Source organism: Eutrigla gurnardus (genome assembly GCF_963514095.1).
Source record: "Eutrigla gurnardus genome assembly, chromosome: 7".
Classification (NCBI taxonomy): domain Eukaryota; kingdom Metazoa; phylum Chordata; class Actinopteri; order Perciformes; family Triglidae; genus Eutrigla; species Eutrigla gurnardus.
The window spans coordinates 7407173-7423884 of NC_139921.1; the positions used below are offsets into that span (position 1 = coordinate 7407173).

Consider the following 16712-nt stretch of genomic DNA (forward strand, 5'->3'; position numbering starts at 1 on the left):
TACTTGAATATAAATAACTGAATATTTGGTGCATGTAAACGCATCATTGAAAGCTTCATAGGTAAACTTCTCAAAGTAGTTGAATCTGACCTGAGAGTTTCCAGTCGACAGTTTGGACTCTCCAGGCCAGCAGACAGCAGCTACACTCCTGAATCCTGCAGGTCGTTGTGACTCAGGTCCAGTTCTCTTAGACTGGAGGACTGGGAGCTGAGAACTGAGGACAGACCTTCACAGCTTCTCTCTGAGAGGTTACAGCCACTGAGTCTGAAGAGGAATCAGAAATTAGTGATGAAACAATTACAAACAACTGTTCATCACCTCAGGTTCTAACTGATATTTTTGTCATAATTAAGTTATTCACATATTCTTATTCTATGACAACTCAGTAACATTATGTGAGGTGTTTTATTTAGGAAACAAAAAGGTTATATTTCCAAAGTCAAACCACGTTGGTTCTCTAAGGTTCTACTTGTGTGCCAATCAGCAGGTCAAATGCACACAGGAAGACCAATCGGGTTCTGCTTCTTTGTCATGTTGCTGTGGTTGCTCAGTGGCAGCAGCAACAAGGAGCAGAGGAAATGTCACGCCAACGCAACGCTTAGAAGAAACTTCAAGATCAAACCTTGTGAAAGACAGCAGGACAAACACCAGACTAGTTCAGTCTTGCTAATAAGTTTACTTTCATTGTTAGCTACCATGCTAGCCAGCTAACACTGGCTTCCTATGATTAGGATTGCCAACTGTCCCGTATTAGCCGGGACGTCCCATATATTGGGCCTAATTTATTTGTCCCGTACGTGACCTCTTTTGTCCCACTTATTGACTGCTACGCTGATCTGACCACTGACTGATACAACTGCAGCAGCGCTGATCACGACACTTGAGGATCATCAACGACACCTGTCATCATCCAATCACAGCCCCACCTACCGTATCAGTATACGTTCAGTAAATCCGCCAATTCCTCAAAAAAAAACAAGATAAAATCACAGTGTGACGTTGCTGAGTCGACTGTGAATACGGATTGACCTACAATGGATAAACCTGCAAAAAAGAAAAGACTGTGCAGCTACAACAAACTATGGGAAGTTACAAAGACGTGGGTTAAGCCCGTCAGCGGGGACTCAACGAAAGCCTTCTGTACTTTATGTCGCCGGGAATTTTCAGTTGGCCATGGAGGTGAGAATGACTTGTCCCAACATGCTTCCACAGAAATGCACAAGAAGGCCACACTCGCTAAAGGTGCAAGCAATATCGGTGCATTCTTCGGGGCGGCTACTGTGGAAACGGACAAAATAGCGGCAAGTGAAGCCTCGTACGTCTATCACACTGTCAAACATGGACTTAGCTACAACAGTGCCGACTGCCTCGTTAAGCTAAACGGAGCATTGTTTCATGACTCAAATGTTGTGAAGAAGATGCACCTCGGAAGAACGAAAGCTGAGATGATCACAATGAATGTATTAGGACCAAAGACTGTACAGGATATCCTGAATGATCTATCCCCGACTGAAGGTGAGCCTGTGCTTTACTCGGTTGCCTCCGATGCCTCAAACAAGGGAAATAGAAAAATGTTTCCAGTGTGCGTGAGATATTTTTCTGTGTCTGATGGAGTGCGGTGCAAGCTACTTGACTTTTATGAAGATAGTGATGAAACGGCAAATGGTATTCATCAAGCTCTGATGAACTGCCTGAAAAAGTATGAACTGGATATAAAACACATCACGGCCTGTGCGGCAGATAATGCCAATGTAAACTTCGGAAAACACCACTCCGTTTACCAGTTATTGAGCAGTGACAACAGTCGCATTTTGAAAGCTAACTGCCCGGCTCACATAGCTCATAACACCTGCAAGCACGCCTGTGATCAGCTGTCAGTGGATATTGAGTCACTGGTTTTAAAGATCTACAGCCACTTCTCAGTATCTGCTTCCAGAAGAGAGGAACTGCGTGCATTTTTTGTTTTTGTTGACATTGAGTGGCGTGAAATTCTGCGTCATGTTTGCACGCGATGGCTGTCTCTCCATCCAGCTGTTGATCGTCTCCTGCAGAGCTGGCCAGCTCTCACCTCATACTTCAGGTCCCTTGGGGAGACCTGTCCTGTGTTTCTGAGGAGGATTTTTGAGGATGAAGAAAAAACTGCATCTACTGAGATTTATCTGTGCTTTTTCCACAACGTGGGGTGTGTTTTTGACACACTCGTTAAAAAGCTGGAGGAAACAAAGCTCTGCATCACAGAAGTGTACGGGGAGGTGGGAAAATTCAAAGCGAAGATGCTTCAGCAGAAAGAAGACAGCTTTTTTGGATACCAGACCAAGCAGCTGATGGACAAACAACTGCCAGCACAGAGATCACAGCAGCAGAAGGACTTTCTGAAGTTCTATGACTCTGTCATTGCATACATTGACAAATGGTTTGATTTCTCATCAGAAAATGTGATGATGAAACTGAAACCGATCGGCCTACAGGAGGAGCTCTCCTTCACTGACCTGGAGCAGGTGGTGGTTGCCCTCAAAATGACAGAGATAGTGAGTATGGACCAACTCTATGAAGAGTTTTGTGCTAGCAGGGAGGAAATAAAGAAAGCCACACAGGATACCACAAAATCTACCAGTGAGAAGTGGGTTGCAGTTTTCCAAAACCTAGGGAAAGCCAACTTGATCAACATGTTCAGGATTGTCTCATTTGTCCTCAGCGTGCCAGGCTCAAATGCCTTTGTAGAGAGGATTTTCCTTCTGATGACCATTAAATGGTCAGACTCAAGAAACAGATGCAGCACAGAGCTGATCAAAAATGAACTTCAAATATCTGTGAACTGTGACTTGTCATGTAAGGACTTTTCTCTGGCTGCACAAAAAGACAAAAGACTTCTTGAATCCGTCAAGAGCAGCCAAAAATATCCATGGAAAAAGTAGAGTTGGTGAGCAGAGGTAAGCCCACTGTTCCTCTATTTTTGTTTAAATGTTTTGCTTTTCAACCTTTGTATAGTTTGAGTGAATAAGAATGTGAAGCATTTATTCCCCACCACTGTTTGTGTACACAGAGGGTGTACGTTCTGAGTGTCTGCTATTTTATTCCTCTGCAAAACTGCTATTATTATAACAAATGCCTTAAAACAATACTCTGTATATTCACACAAAACCATACTCGCATTCCTACTGCAGGCCACGTTTTGTCCCTTATTTCATAGTGACAAAGTTGGCAACCCTACCTATGATTAGTATGGCAACATTAGGAATATATAGGAAGCTAGCATTATCTGGCTAGCATTAGCATATGAAGCCGGGAAACCAAACGCCGTCCTGTCTGAGATTATAGCCGACAGAATGAGAATCTCAACACTGACACACAAAGCGTCACACAAGTTCTTGGTTCGTGGGACTTCCGTGAATTTGTCTTGAATGTGTTGTGTTATTTGTGTCATTTGAGCTGCCCATTGCAAAATGGCTTCTATTCACGTCTTTGATTGACTTTGTATGCAATTATGCTGTGTGACAAATTCACTTTGTTTCTTGTGTGAGCAGCATTGGGGTTGGAAGGTCCTGTTTGCATTAAACCCATTCCCAAAAAGAAGAAAATATTTGAATCTTATGTATGAAAAGGACTAGTTCCACATATAACTTTTGCAGTTGGGAAAACCAACCAAATTGTTCAGAAAGTAGATAGAACCTTGTAATTCCAAGATGGTTTGTTGTTTTCTGAATGAAAAACTATATTTACAGAGCTTTGCTGGAGGCTTGGACCACCGGCAGCAGCCTCAGAAGAGCCTCTTCTGAAGCAGAGTATTCCTTCAGGTCAAACACGTCCAGATGTTTTTCTGATGACAGTAAGATGAAGACCAGAGCTGACCACTGACCAGGAGACAGTTCATCGGAGGAGAGACGTCCTGAAGTCAGATACTGTTGGATCTCCTTCACCAGAGAACGATCATTCAGTTCATTCAGACAGTGGAACAGATTGATGCTTCTCTCTGGAGACAGATCTTCATCAAACTTCTCCTTGATGTACTGGACCGTTTCCTGATTGGTCTGTGAGGTACTTCCTGTCTCTGTCAGCAGACCTCGTAGGTGTTTCTGATTGGTCTCTAGTGACAGACCCAGAAGGAAACGGAGGAACAGGTCCAGGTGTCCGTTTGGACTCTGTAAAGCCTTGTCCACAGCTCTCTGGTGCAGATGTGTTAGTTTAGGTTTGTGTCTGGAGACTTTAGACCACCAGGAGGTTGTTTGTTTTTCTGCCATCAGATTGACACCAGAGTTGACGAAGGTCAGATGGACATGAAGAGCAGCCAGAAACTCCTGAACACTCAGATGGACGAAGCAGAACACCTGGTCCTGGTACAGTCCTCTCTCCTCTCTGAAGACCTGTGTGAACACTCCTGAGTACACTGAGGCTGCTTTGATATCGATGCCACACTCTTTCAGGTCGGGATCATAGAAGATCAGGTTTCCTTTCTGCAGCTGCTCAAAAGCCAGTTTTCCTAGAGACATAATCATCTCTCTGCTCTGTGGACTCCAGTGTGGATCCGTCTCAGCTCCTCCATCATACTTGACGTTCTTCAGTTTGGACTGAACCACCAGGAAGTGGATGTACATGTCGGTCAGGGTCTTGGGCAGCTCCCCTCCCTCCCTGGTCTTCAACATGTCCTCCAGAACTGTAGCAGTGATCCAGCAGAAGACCGGGATGTGGCACATGATGTGGAGGCTTCGTGAGGTCTTGATGTGGGTGATGATCCTGTTAGCCTGCTCCTCTCTGAACCTCTTCCTGAAGTAGTCCTCCTTCTGTGGGTCAGTGAACCCTCTGACCTCTGTCACCATGTCAACACACTCAGGAGGGATCTGATTGGCTGCAGCAGGTCTTGTGGTTATCCAGAGACGAGCAGAGGGAAGCAGTTTCCCCCTGATGAGGTTTGTCAGCAGCACATCCACCGAGGTGGACTCTGTAACATCAGTCAGGATCTCGTTGTTGAGGAAGTCCAGAGGAAGTCGACACTCGTCCAGACCGTCAAAGATGACCACAACCTGGAACCCTTTGAACCTGCAGATTCCTGCTTCTTTGGTTCCAGGGAAGAAGTGATGAATGAGTTCCACCAAGCTGAACTTCTTCTCTTTCAGCAGGTTCAGCTCTCTGAAAGTGAATGAAAACGTGAACTGTATGTCCTGGTTGGCTTTGTCTTCAGCCCAGTCCAGAGTGAACTTCTGTGTTAACACTGTTTTCCCGATGCCAGCCACTCCCTTTGTCATCACTGTTCTGATTGGTTCATCCCTTCCAGGTGAGCCTTTAAAGATGTCTTCTTGTCTGATGGTTGTTTCTGGTCTGTCTGGTTTCCTGGATGCCGTTTCAATCTGTCTGACCTCATGTTGGTCATTGACCTCTGCAGTCCCTCCCTCTGTGACGTGGAGCTCCGTGTAGACCTGATTCAGGAGGGTTGGGTTTCCTGCTTTAGTGATGCCCTCAAACAAACACTGGAACTTCTTCTTGAGGTAAGACTTGAGTTTACGTTGGTTCACTGCACCAGCGGTTCCTGGATAAACAACAAAGGAACCCAGTTAGTGGATCCTACAGACCCTTTTACAGTCTATGAACAAGCCATGTGTTAGAGCCATGTATTCCTTTAGTCCTCAGTAGTAGTGACTTCATGAGCTTCTTTCATGATTAAATCAGAAGTATTGGTGACAAAATCAATCAGGTGCACCTGATGAAGCCAACAGAAGTAAAAGTACAAGACAAACAGAACTGGAAGGATATAACCCTTTGAAATGCAGCTGCAAAGCTCAGTGAGTCAGTCTAGAAATAAAGAGCCTCTTGTATCACCTCAATTTGCCGCTGGTCACTACAACACATCACAATACAGCATCATAGAAAGAGACAGTATTGATAATGGTGTTGAAAATAGTACCATTGGGATTTCTAAATATCCTGGTATACCGAATCTTCCACGCTGAGACGCCACCATTGAAAACATGGAGGTGTCTTCGTAGAAGCCTGTTTTAAATACATTTTTGTTTTCATCTACCAACTATTTAGTTATACGAGCTGAAATTCACCAGTTAACACGGTCACTGGATGAAGTGAAACACCTGTTCCTCTCAAACGGTGGTGATCCTGTCTGAACTCAGTAGAACTCGAGTCTGTTGAAATATCGATTCTGACAACCGAACACGTAACAAGCAGACATTTAGATGCTGCTAACAGTTTAAATTCACTGTTTAAAGTTTCTAACTCGTCTGGATGGTTGAAGCAAAACAACATAAACATGCGTACGTATATTTATGATGATGTCAGCTGTAATCGGGTCTGTGGACAACAAGAGAACCTAAACAAAGAAGTTGTGTGCAGCCTATAGGAGAAATATAAAGTTCTTCATGTTGAATCCTTCTCTTCTTTCCACCATGTTAAATCTGTTAAAATCCTCTTACTGATTTGCAGACAGTCAGCCAGCTCCTTCTGCTTCATTCTCCTCAGGAAGTGCACTGTGATCTTCTGAAACGCCTCTCTGCTCCTCCTCTGCTCTTCATCCTCACCGTCCAACAACTCCTCGTCCTCACTCTCCAAGCATTCTGGGTAATCTGGACTGAGGACCTTCTGGATCTTCTTCAGCTCGTTCTTCACAAAAGTGACGATGTTCTCCTCCAGCAGCTGGAACAGAAGGATAAACTGAACATGAACTCTAAAGAACCCAACATGGGATTCATGTGTGGGTCTGAGCAGCATGGAGACCACTAGAACCTGTTCAGCATTGAATCTGTAGTTGATGTGGTTAATAGTGAAAGGTGAGCTTGTACATGTACTCACCATAAATATGTCCAGGTGTGTTTGATGCTGCCGGGTCAACGGAACCTCTGAGATCTGCTGAACTCTGTGGAGAAAACCAAGTTTAAAGAGTCACTAAACCACAGACTGGAGATCAGAAGTGGACGTCGCCATTGCGACATCGCCTGTTGGTTTGTGGACTATGGTTTTGAAGCCTCGGATTCTGCACAAAGGGTGGATCTGATGAACATAAGCGGCAGAGCGGCACCCAGAGCAGCAACCTAACTGGATCTGGAGCCATCTGGATTCTGGTGTGAAGCTGTTAACAAAGTTAGCTTCATAATTCAAGTTCAATTTCAGAGCTAAGTGTTAAAGTCATCTTAGTAGATAACTGCATTGGTAGTGTGGTAGCGACCTGCCAATCAGCAGGTAAGCCCCGCCCCCTAAAGCATCCCCTGCTTTCTGGTCTGTTGGACTCTAAATGGACCTGTTAATCAGCAGGTAAGCCCCGCCCCCTAAAGCATCCCCTGCTTTCTGGTCTGTTGGACTCTAAATGGACCTGTCAATCAGCAGGTAAGCCCCGGCCCCTAAAGCATCCCCTGCTTTCTGGTCTGTTGGACTCTAAATGGACCTGTCAATCAGCAGGTAAGCCCCGCCCCCTAAAGCATCCCCTGCTTTCTGGTCTGTTGGACTCTAAATGGACCTGTCAATCAGCAGGTAAGCCCCAGCCCCTAAAGCATCCCCTGCTTTCTGGTCTGTTGGACTCTAAATTGACCTGTCAATCAGCAGGTAAGCCCCGCCCCCTAAAGCATCCCCTGCTTTGTGGTCTGGTGGACTCTAAATGGACCATAATGTACTAAATGAACATCATGCTGGATTGAAGAAGACTTGAAACTAGAGATTGAGACCATAAACTCATGTTTAAAATGTTTACTGAGATAATACATCAAGAGAGAAGTAGGACCATTTTCTCATAGAATTCTATACAACCAGAGAGGAGTCGCCCCCTGATGGCCAGTAGATACATTAAATACAATTTCAGTAGGACCATTTTCTCATAGACTTCTATACAACGGTCCTTCTTCTCATAGACCTCTATACAACCAGAGAGGAGTCGCACCCTGGTGGCCAGCAGAGAGAAGTAGGACCATTTTCTCATAGACTTCTATAAAACCAGAGAGGAGTCACCCCCTGGTGGCCAGCAGAGAGAAGTAGGACCATTTTCTCATAGACTTCTATGCAACCAGAGAGAATGACAGTTTAAGGCACTTCAGCCTTGGCTTCACTTTACAGAACTGGAGTTTCCATCTAGTTTCAACCAGTAGAGGGTATATTTGTATATGCATATTTTATATTTAAATACTTTGCACTTAAATGTCAAAATCTGGACCTGAATCCACCAACAACAATACTAAATACCAGATACACTGGTTGTGTGAATGTTGGCTTCTCAAACCTGCAGTAAAACTCATTCTGGTCTTGGACCAGATGGTGTAGCTGGTGGTGTAGAATGTCTCTCTGGTTTCTGCTTGCTTGCCTTGAATGGCGTCTTGAGGGATTAAAGTCAGAAAAGATCAAAGTTCCAATGTTGCCAATGCCTTCCCATGAAAACCTGAATCCTGGCCTGATCCAGTACCTCATATGTATCCATTTCTCCCTTTGTACCTGTTCCTGGACTTTGATCTGTTGCCTGTTCCTGATTCCTCTGGAATTCTTTACCTGTTTGGACCAAAGCGGTCTCACTCCAAATGCATCACCCAGTTTGGTCAGAGCCCCTTGGTGTCTGATGCCGGGTTTTCTAGCAGCTCCGATGTAAACCCAGCTTAACATAGTTAAGCTTAGCTTGCAGTAACTGTCACGTTAGCCAATTTAGCTTCTCAATGACTCTTAACTTTTCTCTCTAGACCTGATTCCCTCTAAGGAGGGTTCAGGTTCAGTGCTTACCTTCCATCATCAGCTTGGTCAGCTTTGATTGTCATACTGCAAGGCATAGACCAGTCACTCTTCATGGACACACAGCTGGGTCGAGGTCCAGGGGAGTCTGGTCTCTGCTGCTGCATCCTGATACATTAAATACAATTTCAGATTCTAACTAGTTGAGCTTCATGAATCAGTTTGCTCTGTTTATCTTTATATTGATGAGTCTTGCTCTAAGAGTTGATGCTAGGGTCAGAATCAATACTATAAATAGATCTGGGTGACATTAGACCACGTTTTGGACCTGTGAACACCCGTCTTAGTGCTGCATTCAGCGTTTTGGTAGCAAAATGTTAGCTTTGTGGTTCGTAGCTGCGCCTAAGGTTTCTATGAGCTGAGCGGACTAGAAATATCCATTTCCAAGTCGTATGTAAGGTCCATCCTATTACATTTTTTTTCAATCGCTAACAAGCACTTACCCATACTTCAGATACTTTTTCTAAACTCTTAACACAGACTCACATCTACAAAACACAATTGGCCAAATGGATAATTTTCTTCTCAAAAACACATTTTGTTAAATATATACTAACTCTTCATTTCAAAATAGAACACATCTTTCTCTGCACACACTAACTTTACCAAAACACTGGAAATCTGACTCAAAATGAAATTATTCTGTCAAAGAATAACACTTGTTTTTACTTCACAAGGTACATGCAGTCAATCAAAGTACACCAGGTTTCAAAAAACTGCATAGACTTTTATGTTTCGGTTTTACAGGTATTTGCATGCAAAACATGCAATCCACCGTTTTTACACTACATTTCTTGGTTGGGAACTGTATGTCTACATGTAATGTTCACATTCAAAAGCATTCCAGTAAAAAGCAAATCAGTTTTTTTCCTTTACTTTTTACTACAGGAGATACAGTAGAAATACTGTTTACAGTATGATAGAACAGAAAAAGTTTTACAGTATTGCTTACATTGAACAAAATATCCATGAAACACACAAGAGCATTCTGAACAAAAAAACAACAGCAAAAATCCCAGATAAAAAGTTTGTCTTTTTCTGTTTCTGAAAACAACACTCCTCAAAGTCTTCCTTTCACTGTATAAGTGTCAGTGTAATAGAAAAAATAGCCCCTGCCACTGAGTCTAAACCAGCCCAATTTAGCCAACATAAATCAGCTGTGTGTAAATTATTCAATTGTTTGTTTATTATCAGCTGAGATATATTGTTTTTGAACTGATATCATTGCAGAATCAGTGGTTTTAATACTGTATCTAAGGTTTGGAATATTGTTTTTGCTATTGTGGGATGTTGTGTGTTAACATTCGTAAATAATACAAAAACAATCCATAATTTTGTTGGGAGGTAGGCCTATAGCTTGTCTGTTAAGAAAATGTAAGCATTGTGGAAGTGTGTTCACTGACTGCATATTGTGTGAAAACGACATGAAATGTGTGAATGGTATGGCCACAGAAGACCGATGCTGTGCTAATTGTGTTTAGAGTTTTGAAAATGTGACAACTGGTTGGACAAACGCTTGTTAGCGACTGAAAAAAACTGTAGCGGGAGCAGTGGACAATGTTTCTGTTGCATTAGAACCTTATGGGGTAACAATGATGGGGAAACGGAGTAATGACTCGTGAAACAACTTTACGTTTTGGTTGCAAAATCTCCACTGGGCGTCTGATGGTTCTGTCCTTCACACAGTCCATTATCTCCTGATAATAGACAGATCCTCGGGCATTATCAGTTACGTTAAAACCTAAAATAAGAGTCTGGTGGATACAAAGTGTCTTACTTAATGCTCTACAACCTCCCTTGAGTGAGTCTTTCTGTTCTTAGCTTAGCTTAGCCTGGCCGCTACACTTCGATGTCATTAACTCTTTACTTTTCCCACCATCTACGAGTCTTTTCTTTCAAGAGGTTTTCTCCTCATTGTCTCTTTGAATTATTGTTTTAGGGGCTGGTCTAGACCTGTTTCATCCTGTAAGGAGAGTTCAGTTTCATTTCTTACCTTCCATCAGCAGCTTGTTCAGCTTTAAAATAAACAGGGTGACCCATAGAGCGGTCACTCTTTAATGATACACAGCTGGGTCTAGGTCCAGGTCCAAGTGAGTCTGGTCTCTGCTGCTGCATCCTGATACAATAAATACAATTTAAGGAAATACGTTTTCAAGATTCTCACTAGTTAAGCTTCATTCATCACAATATAAGCCACAACATGAAATTATAAAAAAAAAAACATTAATATCACAATATGTTTGGCAGTTCAGACCATCACATTATTCATTCAGCAGACTTGACTTAATGTTGATGGACGCTGTGTTTTTGTGGTTCAACAGACCAACAGAGAATCTGAATTTCCCAGTTAAACTTTCATTCCTTTCATTCAATATTTGAAGCTGATCAGCTGAAGTGTCAGTAGGTTACAGTGTTGGTCCAGGTGTGTGTCAGGTTAATATATAATCTGAATATTTATTTGACTCGTCAAACTTTACTGCTTCTTCTACTAAAAGTACAGAGGTCAATTAAAGCTTCTGGTCTCAGTGATTGTTCACCGAGGTGAAAACAAATACAATAAAGCGATCTGGTTAATATGTATATTTATGTTGTTGAGTGAGAATCATGATGGTGGAGTGATCTGAGTCCTGGACACTTCGAGATCCTCGTCTCACCTCTGAGTTTTGGTCTGGCTGTCATGTCCCCCATCCTGAGTGGTTTTAGAGGGAAGGACTCCATCCTCTCGGTCCTCACACTGATTCATAGCAGAGTCTCCACCTGCTGGCAGAGATGCACACTGTCACTACGGCAACACTGAGAGAGGCAAAGTCCCGCCCCTTCCTGTGTCTCCAATGGGACCTCATTTCTTGAAAACTATGAACGGTAGTTAATGGCGAGACCAATATTGTTTTAGTCCCGTTTGAGTTGAACAGCGTCCAGACGACAGTAGGAGAATCTCAAAGGCTTTCAGGACACAGCGACACACAAAGTTATCGCTCGAGTTAAAATATTTCAACTGACTCAAATACGCATTTAGTCCTTGTGTTAATCCTTGAGCTTTCCTTCATAGATAACTTTAGCTTCAATGCTAACATTTTATAGATATAGAATAGACATAGTACACAATGTTGTTTAATGGTTAGAATGTTTTTTTGAGGGACTTTTTATTCAGATACATGCTAACTGACCATGTTGACTTCAACTAGCATTGCTAATAAACACTTACAATAGCTAAAAATTGAAATTGAAATGACTGTTTTCCCCAAATCAGACTGGCTTTTTAGACATAGGGAACCTTTTATTTAATTGAAAATGTCGGAGGTAAAGGATTTATTTGTCTGTGTTTTCTCCTTGTTGTGTTTAACAGATAAATGAGAAGTTTCTGAGATGCAACGCTGAACATCTGGAGGCAACATTCATGCAGCGATTGGACAGTCACTCTCCAGAGCTGTAGACATGGTTCAATGAGAAGGGATGAGCTGTTGGCCAGAGGACGAGGACCCACCTGTCCAGACTCATCCAGGTGAGACGCACATTAAATATATATATACTCATCTTAACATCTTAAAATTGGCTGTTTCTTTTTTAAATAAATATCAATGCACTTACAAATTTAACTTTGAGATAATGGACATTCAGAGCACATTGTGCTGAACCCTCAAGTTATTAATAATAACATACAGGTTTGACACATTTTGACCCAGGGAGGTAGAACTCTGAATGTGGGTAGTTACTGTCTTTTTCACTGTTGTTGACAAGAAGACATTTTTTACTTTGTCGTTTAACTAACAGATCCATGTCACCCAATCAACATGAAGAGAGGTGGACTACGAGTACCATGGGGACGAGAGCCGAGGACCTTATCGAGGACTACCATGCAACTATTATCTTCATTGGTCATTTATCAACGCTGATGATTAGCTAAGTTTATTATGTCAAGTTGGTGGTGGACTTTGTTTGGGCCGAAGTATACGACATAGAAACGAGTTTGAATAATTTATAGTTGAATTAGAATTGCTCGACTTATTGCATTAAAAACTGAATTTGAATCACATACGTTGAATTTGTTATAGTTATTTTTTACAATCTTTTTTTTCTTTACAGTTTATTAGGCGACATGTAATTCTATAGTATGTTTTTATTTACTGTATTTCACAGTAAAAATACTTTGTTAGTAAATATGTAATGATGATATTCTGCTTGTAATCAGCTAATTGTACCACAAAAGTATCCACAGTAAAATTACACAGCCCAGTGTTGTACTATAATACATGATAAGCTTAGATTATTCTTACTGATGCATTCAGGTGGAAGCTGTATTTTACAGCTTCAGTCCATTTACTGCAGTAAAGACTGAACATTGTCGCATTATTGTATGTTTGAAATATCAAAAACTGTCACTTACCAAACGTTTCACATGTAGGAGAGACGACAGGACGATGTGTAGCAGATCTCATACACCAGGAAGTAACCAGAGTCTAAAGTACGATTTAAACCAGTTTAGGACTGTGCCAGACACCCCACCCATGTTTGCAGTTTTCAAGGCCCATGGGCAGATACAAGGGAACTGTTGACGAAAAGCAATACAATCATAAACATAAAGTTTATTGGTAAACTATCAAATCAACAGGTAGAGGTCTTTGGATGCAGCACCACTTCTTCTAGTGTTTTGTAGTCGACTGGATTAAACTTTGACACGTCCACTTGGTTTATTAATTGGAACACAACGCAGACGCAGACATTTGAGTCGTAGAGCTGCTGACTTCTTGTCTAAATGTCTCATAAACGAATCTTTCCTGTAAGAAATGAAGCAAAGTGGAGAGCAGTTGAGGGGTTAGTCCTCCTTTCACCAGCGGAGAATGAGACATGCTCATTATGTTTTTGTCAATGAGGTCAGAGAACAACATTTGTCTGGCTCTCTCTTCCAAACAGTCGATGCTTTAATCTTCTTTGTAAATATCACAATGAATCCTGAATTCTGATGTTTCGCCACCTGCGTTCAGCTCACTGCCACTTTCACTGATGTGACGTTTGTCCACGGTGCTGCAGGACTAATGGCATCCAGCGCCCAGTTTTTCAGAAGGAATCCGATTGGATTTCATATTTCGGATTGGATTAAATATTGAAAATGGAAAAACAAAAGGAAAAACAGATTCTGATATCGGATAGATCACGTAATCCAATCTTGGTTTACCTAAACCTTCAGTCTGTGTTGTTCAGTTAAGTACAGTAATATAATATAAACACAGCACACATTATTAGGCCACATTTGAATACAGTAAGGTAAAAATAATAATAATAATAATAATTCCAGAAACAGAAGTCCTGAAAAAACAAAAAATAAATGCCGATATTTTTTTTAAATGTCATTTATCACAGTCAGAGATGAACCAATCAAAAGTACAGTGCCTTGAAAAAGTATTCATACCCCTTGAACTTTTTCACATTTTGTCACTCTACAACCACAAACTTAAATGTATTTTATTGAGATTTTATGTGATAGACCAACACAAAGTAACACATAATTGTGAAGTGGAATGAAAATGATACATGATTTACAAAAATTTAAGCAAATAAAAATCTGAAAGGTGTGGTGTGCATTTGTATTCAGCCCCCTCTACTCTGATACCCCTAAATAAAATGCAGTTCAATCAGCTGCCTTCAGAAGTCACCTAATTAGATTTATAGAGTCCACCTGTGTGTAATTTAGTATCAGTATAAATACAACTGTTCTGTGAAGGCCTCAGTACTTTGTTAGAGAACACTAGTCAACAAAGAGCTTCATGAAGACCAAGGAACTCACCAGACAGGTCAGGGAAAAAGTTGTGGAGAAGTTTAAAGCAGGGTTAGGTTATAAAAAAATATCCAAAGCTTTGAACATCTCAAAGAGCACTGTTCAATCCATCATCCAAAAATGGAAGAAGTATGCCACAACTGCTAACCTACCAAGACATGGCCGTCCACCTAAACTGACAGACTGAGCGAGGAGAGCACTGGTGAGAGAAGCTGCCAAGAGGCCCATGGTCACTCTCGAGGAGTTGCAGAAATCCACAGCTCAGGTGGGAGAATCTGTCCACAGGACAACTATTAGTCGTGTACTCCACAAATCTGGCCTTTATGGAAGAGTAGCAAGAAGAAAGCCATTGTTGAAAAACAGACATAAGAAGTCCCGCCACAAGCCATGTTGGGGACACAGCAAACATGTGGAAGAAGTTGCTCTGGTCAGACGAGACCAAAGTAGAACTTTTTGGCCTGAATGCAAAGCGCTATGTGTGGCGGAAAAGTAACACTGCTCATCACCCTGAACACACCATCTCCACTGTGAAACATGGTGGTGGCAGCCTCATGCTGTGGGGATGCTTTTCTTCAGCAGGGACAGGGAAGCTGGTCAGAGTTGATGGGAGGATGGATGGAGCTAAATACAGGGCTATCCTGGAAGAAAACCTGTTGGAGGCTGCAAAAGACTTGAGACTGGGAAGGAGATTCACCTTCCAGCAAGACAATGACCCTAAACATACAGCCAGAGCTACAATGGAATGGTTTAGATCAAAGAATATTCATGTGTTAGAATGGCCCGGTCAAAGTCCAGACCTAAATCCAATTGAGAATCTCTGCAAGACTTGAAAGTTTCTGTTCACAGATGCTCTCCATCCAATCTGGTTGAGCTTGAGCTATTTTGCAAAGAAGAATGGGCAAAAAATGCAGTCTCTAGATGTGCAAAGCTGGTAGAGACATACCCCAAAAGACTTGCAGCTGTAATTGCAGCGAAAGGTGGCTCTACAAAGTATTGACACAGGGGGGCTGAATACAAATGCACACCACACTTTTCAGATTTTTATTTGCTTAAATTTTTGTAAACCATGTATCATTTTCGTTCCACTTCACAATTATGTGTTACTTTGTGTTGGTCTATCACATAAAATCTCAATAAAATACATTTAAGTTTGGGGTTGTAGAGTGACAAAATGTGAAAAAGTTCAAGGGGTATGAATACTTATTCAAGGCACTGTAGTTCCTTATTGCAGAACAACAGATATAAATTGGGTATTTTCTATTTTGTTGTTGTACTGGATATTTAGTCTTTTTATTTGAGTATTTCCTGATTTAAAACATATTGAAAATATCAACGACATGCTTTCTTTTTAAACAAATGAAACAATGAAACAATTTTACACTTCCGTTCTGTGATTTGATCTGCCAAAAAAATCATATATGTATATCTATATCTATATATGTATCTATATCTATATATCCATATATGTACAATGGAAAAGGGGGTTGGGGGACATGTCTATAATACATTACAATAATACTTATATGTTCTAATCTCATTCTGTTGGTTAATAACACTCGCATTATGATGCTTTTTATAATAACCATACGTCATAATGTAATCATTCATGTACATTCGTCCTTTTGAAGTGGCCGTAACCATGGCGACCCAAAAATGTCTTACCGTGATATGAATGTGTTCCTTCAAGGCTCCAGTCTGAATAATCACTCGCCTTATGTTTTGTGTTTATTGGATCTCACATGTGATAAAATGCAATGAAACAAAGTGTTGTCACTGTCTGCCTCTTCAACCACTTTTGCCCCAGTGCCTGCTGGGAGAATGGGTACAGTTGTAACTGTTTGTGTGGCTTCTAGTAAAAATAGAAAAACACAACCACATTAACAAAAACACAACCACATTAACCAAAACAACAACATTAACAAAAACAAAAACACAACCACATTAACAAAAACACAACAACATTAACAAAAACAAGACCATATTAACAAAAACACAAACACATTAACAAAAACACGACCATATTAACAAAAACACAAACACATTAACAAAAACACAACCACATTAACAAAAACACAACAACATTAACAAAAACACGACCATATTAACAAAAACACAAAGACATTAACAAAAACACAACCACATAACAGAAACACAACATTAACAAAAACACAACCACAACAGAAACACAACCACATTAAACAAAAACACAACCACATTAACAAAAACACAACCACAT

At 41.3% G+C, this 16712-nt stretch overlaps 1 protein-coding gene and 1 pseudogene across 5 annotated transcripts in view; both read right to left on the reverse strand.

The window, feature by feature from the left end:
* Positions 1 to 6519, reverse strand: part of LOC311016349 (NLR family CARD domain-containing protein 3-like) — a 63463-nt pseudogene extending 56944 nt beyond the window's left edge. Inside the window, exons 1-3 of the transcript XR_014599473.1 lie at positions 6417 to 6519; positions 3721 to 5521; positions 91 to 264 (exon numbers count right to left, since the gene is read on the reverse strand). The product of XR_014599473.1 is annotated as an NLR family CARD domain-containing protein 3-like (transcript). The remainder of the gene's footprint in view (positions 1 to 90; positions 265 to 3720; positions 5522 to 6416) is intronic.
* The window catches only part of LOC311016342 (uncharacterized protein), a 404261-nt gene extending 392803 nt beyond the window's left edge, over positions 1 to 11458 (reverse strand). For all 4 annotated transcript variants that reach the window (XR_014597473.1, XM_084013971.1, XM_084013972.1 and 1 more), the window contains exons 1-2: positions 11358 to 11458; positions 10697 to 10819 (exon numbers count right to left, since the gene is read on the reverse strand). Coding sequence is in view for 3 of the 4 variants with exons in the window: in XM_084013971.1 (XP_083870097.1) it covers positions 10697 to 10819; positions 11358 to 11446 (212 nt within the window). In the remaining variant the exon portion in view is untranslated. The remainder of the gene's footprint in view (positions 1 to 10696; positions 10820 to 11357) is intronic.
* Positions 11459 to 16712: the final 5254 nt, after the last annotated feature.